Genomic DNA, 23,285 nt, shown 5'->3' on the forward strand with positions numbered 1-23,285 from the left:
TAGGACTTGATTTGTTTCCAACACAAAGCACCCAGTTCCATAACAGCAGATTCTCTCATCTTCAGCCAATTGCTCCTCTTGTAGCGAAATAAAACAGCGCGTTGATGTAATCTGATATTATTTATCACGTCGTTGGCTGTCAACGATCTGTGACTTTCTGACCGCGCTGCTTTCTTAATGAGGGTTATATTGTTCTACATAAGCCATAAAAGAAACTGGTTGGACGTCAAAGTTAATTCGTTTGGTGATGACAAGGGAGAGAGGCACACTAACTAATGCTGCCTCACGACCCTGGGCAGAGGATGGAATCGCTGCATATTTATGCTGCTTCCAAGATCTCAGAGTAGATAGAGAAAGGCACGGGGAAGGGAGGGAGTCGACAGAGTGCAAAAGGAGAGGCAAGTGCATCTGCTCCAGACATTGAACGCTGGCGGGACAAGGCAGCGAAATTTCAGATCCCATAATCGCGGAAGCAGGTAGGTATCTGCATCTGGCCGCTTTTCTTGCAAAGCAGAGACTATATATACAATAATGAGCTTTCTTCCCAGGTTTTTAGCTTCCGTCACTAGTGAGCGAGGAGGGCGATACCGAAGTGGGCACTGACTGTGGGTCAATGTGTCCTTCTGGATTGGTAATCGCGCGTTCAGACTCTCACCTTTGGAGTGCATTCGGAACGGAAGCGCTAGTTCTGTTTGAGGAAGGGGCTAAAGTTGATGCATTGGATCCCCTGTTCACCAGGGCGGAAGAAATAAGGTGTAATACATCAGGCAGCCAGGTTCGTTTACATACACCTGAGTGTCCCCAATGTTAAAAGTTTGATGTGTGCCTTTGCTACCGTACAGCGGAAAGTGTGAGAAGGGTCACTGGACCCGAAAGGTTAACTCAGATTTCTCTCCACAGTTGTTTTCCAGCAATTTCTGTTTCTGTTTGAGAATGTGACTTTTGTTGGGGTTGGCGTTGTGAACGGTTATATTTTGAAAGGGCTGCGTAAACATGCTGAGTCTATCACAGCATTGTAGACCAGGAGACTTGCATGATTACAGCTCTTCAAACAGTGGGTCCCGATTGCCTTTGTTCGATAGCTTCTCAGTCCTGTTCCACACGAGCGCCTAATCTAGAGAAGGTGCTCCACACAGACAGCATAGACCTGGGCAGTGAAATGTCGCCTCTTGAGCTGATCTCAGAAACGCAAGAGTTCTCTTCAACCAGGGAAAGTCAAAAATAATTAGACAAGATGTGGAGGTGCCGGTGTTGGACTGGGGTGGACAAAGTTAAAAATCACATACCAAGATTAAAAATTAAAAAGGCATACTGTAGTTTGTCAACAAACCTTAAACTGTGTACAGTAGTTGAATATGCAGGGTTATTGCAAGAATGAATAGTAATCAAAGTCACAGCCTGTTAAAATTAAGATTTGATCACGCTTTGATTATAGTCCAACAGGTTTATTTGGAAGCACTGGCTTTCAGGGCGCTGCTCCTTCATCAGGTGGTTGTGGAACAGGACCATAAGACGCAAGGGTGCGTGGAGTTGCCTTCCACAGCCCGCAGCGATCCATCGTCGTAAACTCAAGCTTTGATGTCACTCTGAGAGGTTCCTACCAAGGGAAACTAATGGCAGTTTGCAAAAGAGCTGGGTCCTAAACGCACCAATTTCTTTTGGTGCAGCCCAAACTTTCTGGCATTGCCCGACTATTGTGAAGAACCAGAACATTTATTTTCCATTATAGTTAGTGCAGGTGGGGAACTGGTTTGGCCGCCACGCGCAAAAAGAGATCACTCTCATTGTCTCTGAGCCTGAAACGTTAACGCAAGTTTCTTTTCGTCGCGCGTTTGGCTCCAAAGGAACGTTACCAGCCAAATGGCGCTTCCGACGACAGCACAAAGGGAGCAATGGTTTGGCTCAGGAGGTCGTTTTTGAAGGAGTGAGTTTGTGAGGGAAAGGGGAGAGAAGCTGGCAGAGCGGACTCCAGAGTATAAGGCGGCGGCTGCTGAAGATCTTGTTAGTACTGGGGAGAAGGCTGAGGAATCAATAATACATGACAGAGCAGAGTGAGAGAAAATCTGTGGTGCTGGAGATTACAAAAAGGAGTGGAGGTGGTGGGGGTCCACCGATAGATCTAAATAGGAGGATGGCAATTGTAAATTCGAGGCTTGGAGTGAATCTAGGAAAGACTTATTGAACAATGTGAGGTGTTTTCAAATTATTTATTCCTAGTACCGTTGATTATCCTATTCCAAAAGCAAAATTGTTAGGCTGGATTGATTTTTTTTTTAACGCAAAGCTTTAACGACTCCAAGCAACTGCTGAGCCATGCAGTGAATGGCTGGTGTCATTGGGCAACTAGTTAAAAATCACACAACACCAGGTTATAGTCCAACAGGTTTAATTGGAAGCACCACCTTTCTGAGCGCCGCTCCTCCACAATCACCTGAAGAAGCAGCGCTCCGAAAGTTAGTGCTTCAAAATGAACCTATTGTACTATAACCTGGTATTGTGTGATTTTTAATTTTGTACACCCCAGTCCAACACCAGTATCTCCAAATCAATTGGGCAACTAGTTCATATAGAGGCTGGTGCGAATATGAAATGAGCTGCGATAGGAAGTGGAAAGGTCAGACACAGTTACAATTTAAAAGACATTTGACCAGTTACATGAATAGAAAAGGTTTTGCGGGATATGGACCAAAAGCAAGCAGTGGGACTAGTTTGGTTTGGGAAATCTGATCGGCATGGGACGATTTGGACCTGGGGGTCTGTTTCCGTGCTATATGACTCTCTGACTCAAGTGGAAGGTACTGAAGTTCCCGATATCAAGCGCCGGTTCACAATCCCCAGGCCTAATGAAGACTGGAGGGCGAGAGAAGGCTGGAAGGCTGGTTTAACATCTCTAACAAGAGATGAGGCTGACTTCTGAAGAGAAGTTATTGTTCGGGTCAGACGACCTTCGCTTATTCTGAAAAGATGACCCACCATCTCTCATCCAAAATCCTCCTGTCCTTGTCTAAGTCCAACGCCCGCTCGCGTTCAGATGTACATTTTTGTCACATTCAGTGTGACGCCGGCTGAACAGAGGCTACCAATCCTGCCCCACTCTCAAATGTCAATTCAAGTTTTTGACTCGTAATATTTGCTTGTGTCATTCCATAGGATACTTTTTCTTACACTTTGGTTAGCGCTAAGTTGGCCACTTTGGTTTTCTTTCCTGTCTGGTTGAAGATCGGCAGATAAAATCACGAATCTCTTTCTGAATGCTCCAATATTGGATGCACTGGTAAATAAATGTAGTGATTAGATAAATGGCTTTTATTGGAGGCGGAATGGTTCTTCTCGGACAGAACCTAGAACAGAAATTGCTGGAGAAGCTTGGCAGGCCTGACAGCATCTGTGGAGAGAGAAACAGAGTTCACGTTTCCAGTCCAGTGACACTGCTGGGAGCGGTCAGTAAAATGTTCGATCCGGGGCAAAACTGGCGGAAGAAGTGCTGGGATTTCGCGGTGAGGGAGCGGGGCGGACCTGCATTGTCATAGTTACAGAGCTCCAATTGCTTTCCCCAAAATACAAGCGGGGCCGGTATCTAGCTTTACTTTCGAACAGTTAAAACAACAAAAAAGATTCTGCATTCTTCACCTTTATTTCACGCCAATACAGAAAGGGCGGTTAACAAACAAATTAGTCATTTTTGCTGCAAAAGTCGTTAAAATGTGTTGGAAAGATGCACATTTCACCCCAACCGTAAGAGCGCGCCCTGGTGGCGGGTAGAAGCTCAGACAACCCTCAGGGTCGCCTTCACAAGCTACTTTCAGACTGAGGGGTACAGAGCTCATGTCAGGATATAAGATACTAATAGGGAAACCTTGTTGTCGAACGTCTTATATTTTTGTGTGAGTGATACAAATTGCAACTGATGTTGTTCGATAGTTTCTCAGTGTAGTAGCATTTTTTTCTAACCATAGGTTACGTGGAAAGTGTACATTCTTAACATTTTAAAAGATGTTACAGGTGAGAGGAGAGAGATTTTAAAAAGACACGAGAGGCGTTTTTGTTTTACTCAGAGAGTGGTTTCCTTGTGGAATGAAATTTATGAGGAAGTGGTAGATACGGATACAGTTACAACGCTTAAAAGACATTTGGATAGATACATGAATAGGAAAAGTTTAGAGGGATGTGGGCCAGGAGCAGGGACTAGTTTAGTTTGGGATTATGTTCAACATAGACTGGTTAGACCAAACAGTCTGCTTCAGTGCTCTATGGCTCCATGTCTCTCTGCCCGTCCTCTTTCGAACAAATTGGTATTCTCCATTTCAGGGGTATGTTCCACTGCGGTTTTATGTACCACTGTGAAGTTTGCAATAAGTGAATGTGCAGTAAAGCTTCCTGGGCAGTCAGTGATAGCCCTGAGGAAACCATTAATGAACACAGTAATGAAAAACTGTTCAGTTCATATGGCATGATGCCACTCCCACTGTGATTTAATTAAAATCACTTTTTAAAAAAGGATTAAGAAGACAGACTAGGCTTTTATTTCTCTAGAAAACACTGAGGAACGTAAATGTCTTTAAAATTCTAAAGGAATTGATAAGGTGAAAGAGAATATCCTTTGATTAATGGGGGAGGCTGAAACTTGGCGGGCACGATAGCATCATTTAAGATGTATCTAGACAGATAGATGAATGGACAGGGAGCAGAGAGATACAGATCCTTAGAAAATAGGTGCCAGGTTTAGATAGAGGATCTGGGTCAGCGCAGGCTTGGAGGGCTGAAGGGTCTGTTCCTGTGCTGTAATTTTCTTTGTTCTTTGTTCTTAGGAGCCATATGTAAATTCATGTTGATAAACTGTTTCCACTGGTAGAGAGTAAGTAAACCAGAGTACACTAATTTAAAGTATTTGTCTAAAGCGAAGCTGACAAAAAGCAGCAGAATTTTAGTCAGCACATTGTTATTGATCCAGAACCTACTGTCTGAAATGGCAGAGAGGCAAATTCATCAGGAACCTTCAGCAGGAATTGTGCAAAGGGACACAATTGTAGGGCCACTTGGATAGCTCTTTCAGAGAATATGATCGGCTGAAATACCTCTTTCTGTATTTTGGGTCTTTATGATTCTCCATTGTGGAATTTACTGCCGTATGGAGCTATTGAGATGAATGACACTTAAGAGGAAGTTTAAATAAACTCAGTATTTTGTTAAAAATCACACAACACCCAGATTATAGACCAACAAGTTTATTTGGAAGCACTAGCTTTTGGAGCGCTGCTCCTTCATCAGGTGGTTGTGGAGGTTAAGTTCATGCTCACAGAATTTATAGCCAAAGGAGTCCAGTGCCATGGAGATGTGATGGTAGTAAACAATCTGAGAATAACATTTTCATCTTTTATAATGGGATATATTGGTTTCTGTCCTTTGATATGTAAATCCCAGAAGTTCTTTTAAATTACATTCTCAAGGTAGCTCAGGCTTTTAAACAATAGGTGTGAAGTCTGTCTGTGTCCCAATGCTATGTCAGACTGAGAAACCCTCTGTAAAATTTTACAGAGTTTTACATGGATTCATGCAGCAAAATAAAATGTAATTTTGCAAAAACAAATTCACCCCATAAGCTTATATATGTTCGCATGTGGGAGCAACAAGTTGAGTGTGCATGTGAGTGTGTGTATTTGGATGTGAGTGCATGTGATATAGTGTCTGTGTACATATGTGTGTGTATGTAAACTTGGTTAAGTGTGGGTGTGGGTGTGATGGGGTATGTGCGAGAAATTGCGTGTGTCAGTGTGATTGCAGGGGGTGTATGTGTATGCATATCAGAGAGTGTGTGTGTGTGTGTGTGTGTGTGTGTGTGTGTGTGTGTGTGTGTGTGTGTGTGTGTGTGTGTGTGTGTGTGTGTGTGTGTGTGTGTGTGTGTATAGATTGTGCAGTGGGGTCACCCCTAGTGTGACTTGAACCCAAGGTCCCGATTGAGGCAATTCCCAAGAGTATCAAACTTTGCTATCAGCATCTGCTCAGCTACTCTGCGTTATTGCTTGTCCTGAAGTCCCCCTTGGAGCATGGCCACCCGAAAGCCTGAGGCTGAATGACTCTGAACTCTGAAGGGTTCCTTGACTGAGGGAGGGAACACTCCTGCCTGGTGATTGTTGTGCAGTGTCCTTTCATCTGTTGTCATAGCATCTGCTTAGTCTCGCCAATGTACCATGCCTCAAGGCATCCTTGCCTGCAGCATATGAGATAGACAATGTTGGCCAAGTCACATGAGTACTTGCCATGTAAATGGTTGTATTTTGTTGGTAAAGTTGGATAAAAGAAGAGAGAATGAAATGCTTGTGCAGCTTAGTTGGATCAACTGGGCTGCTATCACGATATAAAATGTATGTAACTATGTTTTAATCTTTAAAAGGCAAACTAATAATTAAACATCCCCTTGAACGGTCAATTGATATATAACCAGAAGGGGATTTCAAAAGGAAAACAAGCAGTTGGGCCTAACTCTAGATTTTGGGGGTGAAATTAGATGGGAGTAGCCAGGTCAAAAGGAAGGAATCACATTTGCTGACCATTATATGTCATGTGTGATGTTCAGTTCTATCCATATCAATGGAAATGAATATTTCTCAGGGCTATAGCAAGTGAGCAGATCGATGAACCTTAATCAGGTGGGCTAATGGGTTGAGCAGTGGCAGATGGAATTGAATTTAGATAAATGTGTTGTTAGGGCAAATCAGGGCAGAACTATACAATTAATGGTAGAGTCTTAGGAGGTGTTCCCAAACAAATGGACCTGAGGTGCAGATTCATAATTCATTGAAAGTGGAATCGCAGCTGGACAGGGTGCTAAAGAAAACGTTATTGTTCAGTGCATTGAGTATAAGAGTTGGAATATCATGTTGTGGTTGTACAGGATATTGGTTAGGCCACTTTTGGAAAACTGCATTCAATTCTGGTCTCCCTGCTATCAGAAAGATGTTGCGAAACTTGGGAGTTTCAGAAAAAATATGCAAGGTTTTGCCAGGGTTGGAGCGTTTGAGTTATAGGGAGAGGCTGAATAGGCTGGGGATATTCAGTCTGGAGCATCATAGACTGAGGGATGACCTTATAGAGGTTTGTAAAGTCATGAGGGGCATGGATTGGGTGAATAGCCAAGATCTTTTTTCCCAAAACTAGAGGGCATAGGTTTAGGGTGAGAGAGGTAAGATATAAAAGGGAGCTAAGGTGCAACTTTTACACACAGAGAATCGTGCATGTATGGAATGAGCTGCTGGGGAGGTGATAGAGGCTGGTACAATTACAACATTTCAAAGTCATCTAGAAAGGCACATGAATAAGTAAAACTTAGAATCTGCAAATCATGATGGGCACGGATAAGGTGAATAGCCAAGGATGGGGCAGTCCAAACCTAGATAACATTAGTTTAAATGAGAGGGGAAAGGTTTGAAAAGGACTCGAGGGGTAACTTTTTCATGCAGAGGGTGGTGCATGTAAGGAATGAGCTGCCAGAGGAAATGGTGGAGCAGGGTACAATTACAACGTTTAAAAGGCATCTGAATTGCTATATGAATAAAAAGGATTTAGAGCTGGATTTAGGTTTGCTCGCTGAGCTGGAAGGTTCCAGAAGCTACATCCAGAACCTCAACCTAAGCTACAAATCTTCTCAAAACTCGTGAAGGGTTTAGAGCAATTTGGGCCAAATGCTGGCAAACAGGACTAGGTCAGCTTGGAATGTCTGGTTGGCATGGACAAGTTGGACCCAAGAATCTATTACCCTGCTGTATGACTCAATTACTCTTTATCTTGATAAAATTGCCTCTTGTTTTTCTAAAGCAGAATTCCTGCCTCTGGTATAGACAGAAATAATATCATTTTATTAAGCAATACCATAGTAAGGAATAGATATTTGAGATAGATCCATACTTTTGATGGATGTGTATTAACCAAGGTTCTGGCATCACATCAGATCATGTCTGTTATATTCTGGAAATAAGAAAAAAGGAAAAGCTTGCATTTTTATAGCAATGGTCACATCCTCAAATTGCCCTCAAAGCACTTCACAGCTAATGAAGTATTTTTCAGAAGTGATGTAATGTACGAAACACTGCAGCCAATTTGCACACAGCAAGCTCCAATAAACAGTGATGAAAGAATGAGCAGATAATGTATTAACTTTAAGGAATGTTGGATGAGGGATAAATATTAGTCAGAAAATCAGGATGAAACCAAAAAGGATTTGCAACACTTCTGGCACAGCCGCATTCCTTCAGCATCAAAAAGAAGTCAAGTTGTTGCTTTGTTTCCATCCCACCGCTCAACCCAACAGGAGCAATGTTGAAGTGTTTTGTGACAGCCACAAAAATCAGTGCATTAAGCGTTCACTCACGTCTACTCTCTTACTTTCCATCTCAGCTTTTTTTGAAGATTTGGCTTTACTGTTCTGCTCTGTCTAATTGATAACTTGGACAATATATCTTATGTTTTCCTGCTGTTGCATTCTCCCATGTTCAGACTTTGATGAGGGACAGATGACTGGGTGTTAATTGGTTAAGATGTGGTACATAAGTATTGTTTACATAAAACATAGAACAGTACAGCACAGTATGGGCCCTTCAGCCCGCAATGCTGTGCCACCCTTTTATCCTACTCTAAGATCAGACCAACCTACATACCCTCCATTGTACTATCTTCCACGTAGCTATCCAAGAGTCACTTAAGTGTCCCTAACGTATCTGACTCTACTACCACTACTGGCAGTGCATTTCATGCACCAATCACTCTCTGTGTAAAGAACCTACCTCTGACCTCTCCCCCAAACCTTACTCCAATTCCCTTAAAATTATGGCCCCTCGTAATAGACATTTCCACCATGGGAAAAAATCCCTGGCTATCCACTCTATGAATGCCCCTCAACATCTTGTACACCTCTATCAAGTCACCTCTCATCCTTCTTTGCTCCAATGGGAAAAGCCCTAGCTCCCTCAACCTTTCTTCATAAGGCATGCCCTCCAGTCCAGGCAGCATCCTGGTAAATCTCCTCTGCACCCTCTCTAAAGCTTCCACATCTTTCCTATAATGAGATGACCAGAACTGAACACAATATTCCAAGTGTGATCTAACCAGGACTCTATAGAGCTGCAGCATAACCTTGCGGCTCTTAAACTCAATCCCTCTGCTGATGAAACTCATATGCCTTCTTAACAACCCTATCAACTTGGGTTTGGTACCACAACCAATGTGACTTCTTAGGCAATGCATCTTATTCTTATTTTAGACAATTCATATTGGTTCTTTGCAACTGTTATGGTTCTGGTCAATTGATTTGTGTAACTAGGTCATACACTTTTCTGTACATAATGTATGTGAAACTAACATGAAAGGCAAAATCTTTAAGCAGTAATGTAAATAAAAGTTGCCCTCTTAAATACAATACAATAGAATTTGCCCTCTTAAACACTTCAAAGTTGGTCAGGTCATAAAAAGGATTAATACCATGTTCGTAGCTGACAGCTTTTTATCAATCACGATCTGATAATTAAAAATTCACACAATTCTCAATTATCACAAATAGGAGCAAAAGAGGCAAATAGAAACCAGAAGTCAGATACCCTGACAATTTGAAACATTAACTATGCTTCTTGCACCACAAATGCTACCTGATCTGCTCAGCATTGCTGGCATTTTGGGTGGCTCAGTGGTTAGTACTGCTGCCTCATAGCACCAGGGTCCCAGGTTCGGTTCCAGCCTTGGACAACTGTCCGTGTGGAGTTTGCACATTCTCCCCATGTCTGCGTGGGTTTCCACCCACAGTCACAAAGATGTGCAGGTCAGGTGAATTGGCCATGCTCAATTGCCCATAGTATTAGGTGCATTAGTCAGAGGGAAATGGGCCTGGGTGGGTTACTCTTTGGAGGGTCGGTGTGGACTTGTTGAGCTGAAGGGCCTGTTTCCACATTGTAGGGAATCTAATCTAATCTTTCTCTTCTAATTTCAAATTCCCAGCATCCATGATCGTTTGCTTTTGATTCATTGTTAGACTGTCAGGTATTTGTACAACTTGCTATGAAGCAAGATCATTTTCTGAAGAGTTGTATGTCTTTCAAATAAATTACAAACGAATACTTGTGCATTTCCATGTCCTTTAATTATACCACAAAGATTCAGTAAGTCCTTTCAGTACTTGACGATGAATAACAAGGATATGTTTTACTGAGAAGCCTACTTTCCTTCTTTACAGCGAGAAGATTTTTCAATGATTTTGAAAAGATACAAAACCACTGAGGCAAACGAGATTGATCCAAGTTATCAGAAACAATAAGCTATGTGGGTGAGGAGAAGAGTGGGAGGATAAACTGCATAGCAAAGTATTTAGTATACTGATGTGTAATTTGTGAAGCTCTTGATGTGCCTTAAAAATACATAGAATATTGTCATTCTTATGACTTTATATTTAAAATCCTGATACTAAAATGATGTTATTTTGCAGTTTCAGAAATGCTCACAAGATTCTTTATATTATCCGTAATTTATTCACTGTATTGATTCTAAAAGACTATCAGTACAGTTTGTTTCTTTAATAGATGACATGGAATATTCCTTTAGGTTCATTAACTGTATGAACAAATGTTGGAAACTGTGATTACCTTTTGATATCCCAATACCTTATTTTGTAGGAGCAAACAAAAACATTTCAGTAGGAGTGACCACATGCAGCTGTACAGCAGAATTAGCCTTTCTGTGACATGCTTTTATTTCAGGAGAAGTTTTAGGAAAATAAACTTGGACAGGACAACCACAATAAATTCCTAAACTTCAAAATGGGTAGAAAGAAGATACAAGCTTAAAGATTTGACTGCACAAATCTGGACACAGGGACTGCAACTTGAGCTTTGGCACTGATTGGTACCACATTTTGGGTGATGTTCAGCACTTTAATGTGAATCAAGGTTTTTTCATCATTGTTAATTTATTTCATGATAGCAACACCTTTCCCAGTGAGAGTATAAATCTGGCAATTGGTGTCCATTTTCAAAGTCATGTTAGACCTTTTGTATTTTTTATGTAAGTTTCAAAAACAACTAACCAGTCTATGTTGTCAATGCTAAGAATTTGTCTGGGGACCATTTTGATGAGAATTTTGTTGTTTTCACTTTCCACTGCGTCGCTTCAGTGGCAATTCCATCAGCAGAATGGAGTTAACTGTAAAGGGTCCTCTCCAACTCCTAGGACACAAACAAATATTTGATTCATAGGTGTTTACCTGTCTCGAGATAACCATTTAGTTTTATAATTGGAATTGAAAAATGTTATTGTTAAAGTTATTCCAGTAATGTATTCAGTGAAGTTTCTTAAAAATAAATATTACGAACAAAAATATTCTTATTTTATTACAGCAAGAACAGTTATTCGTTGGCTTCCTCAACTATTACTATACTAGAGTGCATCTTTAAATGAACAAAAAGGGGCTTTATGAAGACTGGAAGAACCCCAATGTGATCACAGATTAATTATGTTGGATAAAAGGCTGAGTACCTGAAGATTCAGCAAAGTCAAGTAGCTTATCTCCTGAGAAACGCCTGAATCATGGAGGAGAATGAGTTCCAAGTCCAGCAGTTGCAACCAAACATCATATCAGTCCGACTATTTAAGCGTAAGGTGGGTGGTCTGGGATTCTTAGTGAAGCAACGGGTGTGTAATCCCCCTGTGATCATCTCTGACATTATCCATGGTGGGACAGCAGAAGAGAGTGGTTTGGTGCAGGTTGGCGATATCATTGTTGCAGCTAATGGCAAGCCTCTGGTCGATGTAACTTATGAATATGCTCTGGAGATGCTGAAGAACATACCTCCAGAGACTTTCGTTGTGTTGATTTTGAGAGGTCCAGAAGGGTTTTCCACTCACCTGGAGACCACCTTCACTGGTGATGGGGCACAAAGAACAATGCGTGTTACAAAGCCTTTAGTTCCTGTCACTAAAACGAGTGATTCTCCCATTCAAGGCCCCTATGGCAAAGACAACCTCAAAGCTGAAGATAAAAAGTTGAGGAACATCTGTAATCCAGCATTAGAGACATGGGACAGTGAGATCCCACAAGAATCCAATTCCGTAATTCAGGTCAAGGGAATGATGTCTTTGATTAATGAAAACTCTTTAGAGGGATCAGATGCCTGTTTTACCAACACAGACAACTTGATGAATGATGGAACAACTGATAATGATGAACTCCTTAAAGAAATTGAACCTGTACTAAATCTATTAAAGAACAATAGAAAACAAGGGAAGTGTGATGCTGAAGTCCAAGTGGACAGGTAGGCAAGCCTTACAACTTGATCCAATTATTTTATCACATTCTTTGTTAATTTGTGATTGGGTGTGAAAATGGGCAGGGATGGTAAAAAGGATTTTCCGTATGCTAATGAAAGAGAAAGGGAAAAGCCATAATGTCACACCATCTTTATAAAGCAAAACATATTCAAGATTTTCCACAATTAGTGAACTGAATGAAATTTCTCTAAGTGAGTCCCAACAAGTTCATTTTAAGAACTCTACAGAATACAGGAACTGGAGAAGACATTTCAGCACCTCAATTAAACCTTGAAACCTTAACTGTTCAATAAAATCAATGTAAATCTGTATTCTAACCTAATTCACCCAGTTTAAGCACTTGCTACAAAATAAGCATCAACCTCTGGTTTGAAATTATAAATTGGGATACCTTTTATCATTTTTTGTGGAAGAGAGTCCCTCCATGTTTTCTTAACTTCTTTCCTGAAAGACCTGGCCTTGATTTTAACTTTCATGTGAAAGTTGCAGAGGAAGTGGTTTTAATCTCCAAATCTTCCTGATGTGCATAAATGGTGTCCAGAGGATAGGGAAAATTGCAAATGATACAGTGTTGTTCTAGAAATGGAATTGCATAATAATCTGAAGATAAAGGTTTGCAGGGTTATAGGGCATGGGGACGGGGGAGTGATACTTATCAAACTGCAGTTGCTGACACAATAAACCATCGGTTTCCCTCTATGCTGTAATCGTTTTATCATTATGCAATTTAATGATGCCACGCCTTAGATTCCTTCACCAGGACAAAAGTTACTTTTTAACCAATGAATACTTTTCAAAATCTGCTAAGTTATAATTAATTCCTTAACTTTCTATACAGCAGAGAATAAAAGTCTAATTTATCCCTCCTTGAAATCTCACTTTAAGTACCATGGTAACATTATAATGTATCTGAACAGCTTGTCTGCCTTCTAAAGACAATATTTCCTTTTTAAGGCATAGTGCACAGAACTTACTAGACATGTAACCCGACAAAGACTTTATAAAGCTGTCGAAAAACTTGCACCCCATTATATTCTAGCCCTCTAGGTACAAAGCTAACATTTCATATGCCTTTTTGAGTATTTTTGCACCTTACTATTACATTTTGATCTGTGTAGATAAACATACAAGACTTTTTGAACCTCTACTGCCACACGCATTTTGTCACTTAAAAAAGATGCTGACTATGACACCAACCACTGTGTCATCATCAGACTTGAGTGTGTGGCTCTTCAGTGAGTTGCTTAGGCTATTAATAAATAAAACAAATAGATAAGAATTCAACATCGCTTCTTGTGAGATCCCACTTATAAATTCCTTTCAATAAAGTGCAAACGCAGGATCCCTACTTTACACTCTTTGTCTTCTACCATCTAACCAGCCTGGTAAGCAGGTCCTCCAATTCCATAAGCTTTCATTTTAGTGAATGGTCTATAATGTGGAATAAATGAAAAAAAAGCACTATGCTAATTTAACACTTAATATTTGTCCCAAATTCCTTTCTCACTATGTTATCAAAGGTGTTATCAATTCCATCAAATAAGGGGTAGAAGAATATCTTCCAGAGTATTATGTTTTGTAGAATAGTAAGCTCAATATTGTTGGTGAGCTGTTATTAAAAACTGAGAAAGACAGTGGTTAACTAAAGACTGCTTATCAGTGCATTATACACAGAAGAAAATGACAACATCTCATGATACATACCATTGATATAAGGAGTTCCAACTGATAATAGAAAGTGAAATAGCAAAAATGTAGATAAAGTATGTTGTAGCAAAATATTTTGCTTCATGGTTGAATTGATGTATATTAAGAAATACATGACAGAATCTTGGAACATAAAAACTAAAACTAAAACATTTTAATTAACAAATTATTTGAATGTTTTTAAATTGTACTGTACAATTGTACTGTACAACTTTTACAATATGTGTCTTAATCAGCAAATAACTAATTGTGACATATTAATGTAGCATTTTATTTAATTGTTTTCAAATGCATTTCAGCACATTGTCCACATTTACCCAATGTCTGGTGCTTAAACAATAGAATATTTGATTCATTGAAAGAGACAGTTGGCCTTTCACCTCTGCGATGTAGATTCTTATAGAGTGGACTGATATTAGAAAGCTTATATCTGTATGCATTTCTAATTGTGTCATCTGACTTTCTACTGTAATAGTTTGATCAAATTTCTTTGCCAACAATACCCTTCATGAATCCCTAGGAGCACGTTCATAATCAAAATGAATGTGTAAATGTACTGATCATTTTGCATAATCTGGCCATCAGTTTCAACAATCTGACCAATGAATCATACAATCATAGAATCTGTACAGTATGGAAGCAGGTTTTTACCCCATCCAGTTCACACTGACTCTTTGAAAAGCATCCCCCCTCACCCTATCTCTGTAACCCTGCATTTCTCGTGGCTGATCCACCGAGCCTGCACATCCCTGTACACCATGGGCAATTTAGCATGGCCAATCTACCTAACTTGCACATCTTTGGACTCTGAGAGGAAACTGGAGCACCTGGAGAAAACCCACAAAAACATTGGGAGAATATGCAGACTCCACACAGATAGTTGCCAAGGATGGATAATTGAATTCTGATAAATCTCTGAAAATGTTTTTGAAAGTTCTCAAAGATCAATTCTATATTTTCTTCAGTGATTTGAATACATAATGTCTAAATTAAGGGCTAAAAAATTGAAAGTCTCATGCTTTACAATAATGTGATTAAATCTATCTTGAATTGTTGGAATTGTTTGTGTCTTTTAATGCTAACATTAAAGAACTTACTTCAGAAGCTCTCAAAAGCTAGTGCTTAAGAATATTTCAGGAGACAGCTGTAACAGTTAGTTGAATTCTGACTATATGTGAACGTGTGCAGTGTACCTAACCTTCTAGAACTCATCAGTGTTGTTCAATGCATTATAATGCTAAATACTTTTCTATTATGTTCCATAATGTTTCTGCCAACAAAGCGGAAGATAAAGTAAAAAGGTTTAATTTTAAATCAGACAAGCTGTTATTGTGTGGATTGTGTCTACAAGAGAGAAAATATTAGAACATTCTGAGTGCACATTTATTGTAGTCTTGGGTTTTGTGGTTTAGAAACATTAGAAAGCAAAAGAGAGAGATAAAGACTGAAATTATAAATAGAAGGCCAATTCAAAGAGATACATATTTTTGAATTACTTTGTTTGTGTGTTCCTGGGATATGGCCTTTAAATTCAGTGTTCAGATTTGTGCTACCATAGTTACTCATTGTTTCAGTTAGAGTTCTAAGGCAGCCTGACTGAGAAAGGAAATGTGGATAATGGAAAACAGTGGGTAGTTTATCAGTGTGAGGTCACTGCAGGGTGTACAGTGGAGATGTAGGAAGTTATTCACATTGCTAGAGCTGAATATTTAAGAGAAGCAGCAAATCCTCTTGTTGGGACCCAAAGTGGAATCCAAACCCACGCCAGCAGATAGTGATGTCGGCCTTTGTCAGTGGTAGATAATTAATAGAAAGTCGCTGGTACTGTCATCCAATTGGTGAACATGTCACACTCACTTAGAGCTGCAAACATTACCACTCAGTAAGTCACCATGAGGAATCTGGTGCTAGACATGCCCTGGACATGTGATGTTGACCACAGAGATGTTGGCTACTGTCTTGGGCCCCATGATAGACTGCCACCTTCTCCCCGCCCCCCCTCCCCCACTCTTCTGGAACCTCCTGGGTTTATCCAGTGGGTCCCTCGTACATTAGCAATCTTTTCCAATGCTAGAAATATTCCAGTTGTGAAGGAATTGGCCACAAATGGGGCAAATAATTATCTACCCTGTTGACAGGCATTGTCTTATTGCCTTTTATAGAGAACACAGGAGAATACTCACGAGGTGAGAAGTGAAGTCCTTAAAATATTGTAAAGATTTGTTCTCTGAAATAATTAATGAACCTCAGGAGTCTATGTTTGCATCATACTGTTGGATAATGCCTATATTTTAATGTTACAGATACCATTTCATATCCAAAGCACTTCTGTTGTGGGCTGCACCATGTTCCACTTTGGAGTTGATATTAATATGAGCAGTGAAATTGGGTACTGTGTCATTTTTGGCCTCAATGGTATTCCATCCTTTAATCTTGGAAAGAACTCCATGCTACTTTAAGGAACATGAAACACTGACAGCTTAGTTAGTTTTTGCTTTATTTCAACTGACCTTTGCTGTCTTAGTAGAAACTTTTGGAGGATTGTACTGCTGCTTAAAGTTGGTCATATCTTCAGTGAGTTGTGTAGTATCTGTTGAAGGATTTTGTCCTGATTTCCATGGTTCCACTTGGAACTGCTTGCTCCCAGTTTTGAATGCCCCACTTCTATGACCCTTGGTCTGCAACATGATAGAAAAGGAACACAAGAGGAGAAAAAAGAAGAGGGTCTCAGCAAGAGACTGTATCCATTAGGGATAGGGAGCAATTCTCTTATCTCAGCCCAAGCAAGGAACAGCATGTACAGCATCTTTGTTTCACATTCTGCAGCATTCTATAGTGTTTGATAGATTTCCCATGCTTCATTTTTGTGCATATTTTGGGCAGAATTTTACAGAGCTCTGAGCAACGTGGGCTAAGCTGAGATTTGAGGCAAAATGGGACAAGAAGCTCAGCAAGACCCATCTCAACACTGGGAGCATCTTACTCCACCTTTTTTGCTTTTGACCAACAGCATGGGCAAATTTCTGGTGAGGCAGCAGCAAATTGCCAATTAAGGGGAATTATTTCTTGTTAAATGCCTTGTTAATGACCCAACTCACATCATTAATATTCAGCTTCCTATCTTATCAAACATGGCGAACAAGAAAACTCAACATGACGTCAAAACAGTTACCTGACAGATTTAGTTGGTGGCTTGCTCCAAGTCACCTCCACATTGTGCATTACTGAACAGAATCGAGTAGCACAACCCAAGGGCACCAGCCACATGCACCCCTTGTCCACGGACATTGGCATCTGAAATTGCAAACCCCTTACAACCACTATAGCACATCTCTAATAAATTTAAAGGGCACATAGGAAGCACAGACTTGCAAGACACACCAGCAACTATTATTGAGAGGCTGCAGCACACATGGCTGAGTAACCAGATCAGGGATTGGACCAGGCTGCCTCTCAGGGCTGCTTGCTCTTTAGCACTCAAACAGTTAGTTCCTAACAGCTTGCTTGCAGCATCCATGCCTTGCCCTGCCAATTAGTGAAGTCACATGACCAAGCAGCATGCCATGATGGCCAGCAGTCCTCAGTGTAGGGGGTGTGTACATCTTGCTGTTTGACGATGTTCTACATCAATCTCATACCTACACCACATGCTAGCAGTTTGCATAGCAAATACATTGCATATGCAGCAAGCAAGCAGCTTTGTCTCAAATTCTCAGGAGGATAGTCCTCACTAAAGTCTATGGAGGCACCATCAGTCAGGAGGTCCTACAGAGTAAGGCAAGGACAGCCTCCCATACTAGTGCAGGGGGTTGGCCACAGTCAGGTTTCTGGTCAGGGTGATCTTGGTGATAGGGGCAGAGATTCTACTGACTGAGTCAAGGTCAGGCCTGTGGCTCCATAACAGCTAACCCTGCGCATAAGGCTAATGTATTTGGAGTGATGTACAGCTACCAATCAGAGGCATGAGCACTTTTTGTTAGGGGCTGTTCAGTTAAGTAAATCAAAGATTTGGGCCACTGTAGTTCTGAGGTATCATTCCAAGTGTTATTACTGATATTACTGTTATTACAGTGTCGGAGGTTCATTCTGACATCACCAGTTTTAATCTGGGGTTTCCTGAACTACTTTAAAGAATCATAAAATCTTACAGCATAGAAGGAAGCTGTTTAGATCACTGTGTCTGTGAATGCAGTCTGGATCAGCAACCCAAACTAATCCCATACCCAGATTCTTACTCTCAGCCTTGTAATTTAGTTCTGTTCAAGCACGTCAAATTGCTTTTTGAAAGTTCATTTTCAAATCTGATTCCACTGCTCTTTCACATAGTACTCTCCACACCTTAAAAATCCCCTGTGGTGAAAACAAATCTCCTTTTGATCACTTGCTAATGATTTTACATCTATCATGCATGGTTACCAGCTCACCTGCCAGAAGAAGCACTATTTTTCCTAATTGCTATAACTTAAACCTTCCTGCGGTAAGTGGAATAATCCCAACTTCTCCAATCTCACATTGCACATCCCCGGTGTCATCCTAATAAACCTTAATCCATTCCAGAGTCTTAATTAAATGTGCTGTCCAACATTGTACATTCACTGCATCCTAACCAGCATTTTGAAGTGGAACTCTGGATTACCATTACCTTTGTTATTTTTTTGTTTATTTTTATAAGAATTCAAGTCTGTTATTTCATTTCATTCTTTGTCATGATCTTGCTTCTTACCTCAACTGATATAACACCATTTTTATAGCCTTTTGGCTGTCCATGGAAAGTACTTGATAATCTCTGTCCTCATTGAGGGGGTATAAATTAAGAAAAATGTGATGGAACCTTAGAATCAGAAAGATCCAATAAAAAAATGTCGGCTTTGAAGTTAACATTCTAATTGTATTTATGTGCTTTAATATATAGTGACATGTGTTTTTTTAAACAGCCAATGTAAATTATTTTTTCAGTTGGTTTCAAATATATCTCATCACGTGTTCAATGACTGTTGCTTCAACTAATAGAATCCCAAATCATTGAAGGAACTGTTACTGGCATCAACACACTAATAATTGCTGACTGTGTAGAGCACAATATTAAGCCGATATTTAAACATTAAAATCTTCTTCCTTGTTTAATGGTTTAAGTCTGTGACCTTATACATTCTTTTCTTAAAATTGTAGCATTAATTGTTTTTGGTAAGTATTTATTCCTACATTTATAACAGACATCACTGCTAATGTGCAAGTGACTTGATGTCAGAAAGCACAGCCATTATCAAAATGGACTATTAGTCTTTGACCTCTGCAGAAAGGTTTTAACGTAGACTGGACTGATATTCAAAATATTATACAGCTGCACATACTATCTATTGTATCATTTGATTTGTTACTATTGCATTTTTGTATCCCTTCATGAATCTTTAGGAGGACATTTATTCTAAAAAAAAATGAATATATAAACTTACTTATCACTCCATACAAAATGGCCACCAAGTTTAAGAACCTGGCAGTGGGTTTTGGCAAATATCTCAGTGCTTTTTGAAATCTCCAAAGAATAAGTCTAGCATTTTTTCAGAAATTGAAATATCTAATGTCTAAAATAAGGATTCAAAACTAAAAATAACTACATGTGCACATTTCACAAAAAAAATGAATGTCTTTTATGCTTTTTGATGACTCCAATGAAATGTTTACTTGAACACCTCAACAACTCTCAAAAGTCTGAGTTGAGACGTAATGTTTATTATTAGAACAGATTGGATTGTGACTATAATCTCTGAACATGTGCAGTGCATCTAATTTTCCAGAATCTTTCAATACTGTTCAATCAATGAAAATATTCTTCTCTTCAGTTTTTTGCACTTCCTCCAAAAATAAACTTGAAGACACATTTAATAGGTTTATTTTTAAAATCAGAAATGCTTTTCTGTGTAGATGAGTATTCAAAAGAAAAAATGTGAGACTATTCTGAGTACACACTTTTTGTTGTCTTTGTTGTGGGTATTTCAATTATTGAGAAAGCAAAAAAGTGTGAGAAACATTGGAATTATAAATTAAAGACCAATGCCTACTTTAGTTGGAGGTAATACATGATTGTAAATCATAAACCTTAATTTGCATTCTTGAATCTTTTATGACCAGTGCATTGCCAAAATTTCCCAAGTTATCACAATTGGATATCACAAATCATCAACCTCCTAGCTGAGAAGGGTTGAACTGGATCAATGTCTTCGCTCATCCATCCCCTCATTTGGTCAGAACAAGGTTAATATTAAAAGTATTCCTTTACTGGTGGAAAAACTTTCTTCCAGACGAAATGAACTTATGTTTTTAAAGGAGCCAATTTAACCAGCCTTTTTTGAATTAATGAAAGTGTAAGTTTATTAGTTAGGAAGCATGAGAAGAATTAATACACACACAAATTTGAAATAAGAGGTGAGTCCAATAAAGAGAAAAGTTAGAAAAGGAAGAAGGATCAGTCTTTGGATTCTATGAAGAGTTAACATGGATATCTTACCATTATGTTAGGTTTTTAATCATGTTTTCTTTTGACTAAGGTTTTCATTGCTTTCTGGCTTCAAAAACTAAAGGAGTGAGAGACTTTCTTTCTTTTTACCTGCAGCACAGAGATGACTATGCGTTTCCTCAGTTGTGACCCTCACAGCACACACCTTCGTCCACAACATACACAGTCCAGGATTGAAACTACCTTTTACCATCTGATCTTGAATAATCCTCAAAAGGGAACGCATACATATCTCTCAGCCAGCCTGCTCTTTGATCCCATCATGTTCACAGTCTGAGATTATCACAGTGGATTACAATTCAGTTTGGAGCACATTTCTCCGTTTGAAGTCCATCCCTTTGAAACTTTCTTGATCCCATGGTCTCACGGTAAATTGAGAATAATTCATTCAGGCTTTGCAGACAATCACTGAATTCTATTGCTCAGAATTTACATTCAGTCTTTTTTTGCTACATTTTTTTTCTTTCAATTAAAGAAGTTCAATATGTGCATAGGTGATCCCAGGTTATGACTGTTGCCATGATAATTTGAACATAATGTTCCCAGGATTTAGCATTCAAAGCAGCAATCAAATTTGTGCTTCCATGGTTATACATGCCCCCCATTTTATTGAGGTAGATAAACAATTAAAGACTGTCTGACTGATAAAGGAGATTTTGTTACTGGAAAACTGTGGACAGTTTAACAGCGTGAGGTCCCAGCAGTGAGCACAGTTGGTGAATGAAGTTATTCACACTGGAGTATAATTGAATTTTTCATAAGAATATCAGGAGGATTCCAAGGTTTACCTCATCTCTACTTGTCATTATTTTGTGTATGTTGTCTAAGATCCATTTCTTTTCCTTTGACTAACTATTTGTGGAAAATTCTTGATCTACGTCTGTCATTAACTGACTCTTCATTGCATATTCTTCATTATCCACATTCTTAAATGAACATTCCCATCTTTTATTAGTGATTATCATCAATATTTCTGACACAGCCTATATAGCTGACAAAATAAAATCGATCACAAGACACGTTGAACATGAAGATGATTTAAGAATAATAGTATAAGGAAATGGACAATTCAATGGATGGGGTTGCTAGCATGTTAGCAATACAAGTATAATGCTGTATTTTAATTGGAAAATGAATTATTTTTGTCATGGTTTTTGTTATTATCCATGACCAATGACAATACACCATCAATACACTGTCAAACATTCTATAATTAAACCTTTCTTAACTTAATCCAAAACGTCAGGCAGGAGCTCAAACAGTGAAGCATAATTTATGAATTTTCAAGTCTAATTAAGATCCAGACTTGTTGATAAACGCACTGCAAGTAGACTTTTTTCCCGTTATAATGAAGCAATTTCGTGATATAGAGGGTTATGGCTCCAGCTGGGTGAGGTGGCAAATATATGCTTCCAACATTGACCTATTTAAAATGTTGCTTTTAATGTACTTAGCAAAATGTACATTGTTGAATGGCATTAATATATCACAAAAAATATTCTGATGATGGAAATATAAGATATTGACAGTAATCACTGCCTAAGGATCATTTCTGTTGTTTAAATTGAAGTCATGTGGTAAGTATAATTGTGCAATTAGTGTTCACCTCCTTTCAACTTGTTGCCATCATGATTGTGCATTTATTTGGCTTTTTTATGTTGTATTGTGTTTTTTTTTCTTTATGTCTATCTGTCTTCTAATGTCTCCATGTCTACTTCAGGAAAAGGTGCTGGAGTAATCAAGCTTACTTCGTCTACACTGGGTAGTAGGGAGAGGTGGTTGCCTTTGGCCAGTTCTGGGCTGTGCGGGGGGTAAGAGTCTGAGGCAGGAGGACAAAGGGTGCTGCTGTGAGGGGAGAAAGGGAGTTGAAAGGGGTGGAAGGGGGCAGAAGAAAGGGGATACAAATAGGCTGGTAAAAGCAGCGTGAGGGAGAGAAGAGCTGAATTGTAAGTTGAGTTGGGATAGAAAGGGGTTGTCGGAGGAGAGGGAAAAAGTTCTCTCTGGTATTAGAAGAAAGGGACTTTGGAGAAGAACAGAAGGGACTGCAAAACTGTAGAGAAATAGGGGCCCACTAAATGGAAATGAAGTGGGCTGTGGAGGGAGAAGGAGGCTGCATTGCTGGAGTAGCAGAAGGAGGCTGCAAAGGAGAGACAATATTTTTAAATCTATCAGAAGTCGATCAGAATACTTAGATAAGAACTATAAGAAATACTTAGATAAGAAAATATAAATCACTGAGGTAATAAATTCCTTGAAAATGAATGTGGAATTTTTCGGTTAAGGCTGCATGCATAATAGGGCTACTGCATGGGAATGATATGTAATAGGTGCTACTGTAATGAACACAGTGTCGATTGTTAGAATTTAAGACTGTGATTGACATCAGGAATGCAGTAAAAAGGGTAGTTAATGCCAGATTAAATTTTTCCAGGTTTGTGCATAGGTAGTGTGGAACACATGCTCAAAATTATATGATTGTTCAAAATTGCATTGAAATTCTACTCTAAAGCATAAGGAACAGAAAATGAGTAAAAGACTTATTATCCACTTATAATCCAAAAAAATATTGTTCACATTTAGGGGAGAGGCAGACAAAGGCCAGCAGTATTTGCATCTTCAATCCAAGAACGACAGAGTGTTTCATGATTTGTGGAGAAACAAAAATATGCTGACAGTACTTCCTAGTTCTTATTCCGAACAGGTAAGATAATTTATCATTAACATCACAGAAAAATGAAATGTCAAAGAATGAATGTGTAAC

General features: G+C 39.3%; 1 protein-coding gene across 1 annotated transcript in view; it reads left to right on the forward strand.

Annotated features, from left to right (window-relative positions):
• Positions 1-231: 231 nt before the first annotated feature.
• Positions 232-23,285, forward strand: part of nos1 (nitric oxide synthase 1 (neuronal)) — a 93,452-nt gene continuing 70,398 nt past the window's right edge. Inside the window, exons 1-3 of the mRNA XM_088000111.1 lie at positions 232-476; positions 11,373-12,287; positions 23,105-23,225. Coding sequence (XP_087856237.1) covers positions 11,563-12,287; positions 23,105-23,225 — 846 coding nt within the window. The 5' untranslated portion in view covers positions 232-476; positions 11,373-11,562. The remainder of the gene's footprint in view (positions 477-11,372; positions 12,288-23,104; positions 23,226-23,285) is intronic.

The sequence above is a fragment of the Chiloscyllium plagiosum genome, unplaced genomic scaffold, assembly GCF_037043375.1.
Source record: "Chiloscyllium plagiosum isolate Xiang-an unplaced genomic scaffold, Cpla_swu_hap1 HiC_scaffold_24, whole genome shotgun sequence".
In the NCBI taxonomy this organism is placed as follows: Eukaryota; Metazoa; Chordata; class Chondrichthyes; order Orectolobiformes; family Hemiscylliidae; genus Chiloscyllium; species Chiloscyllium plagiosum.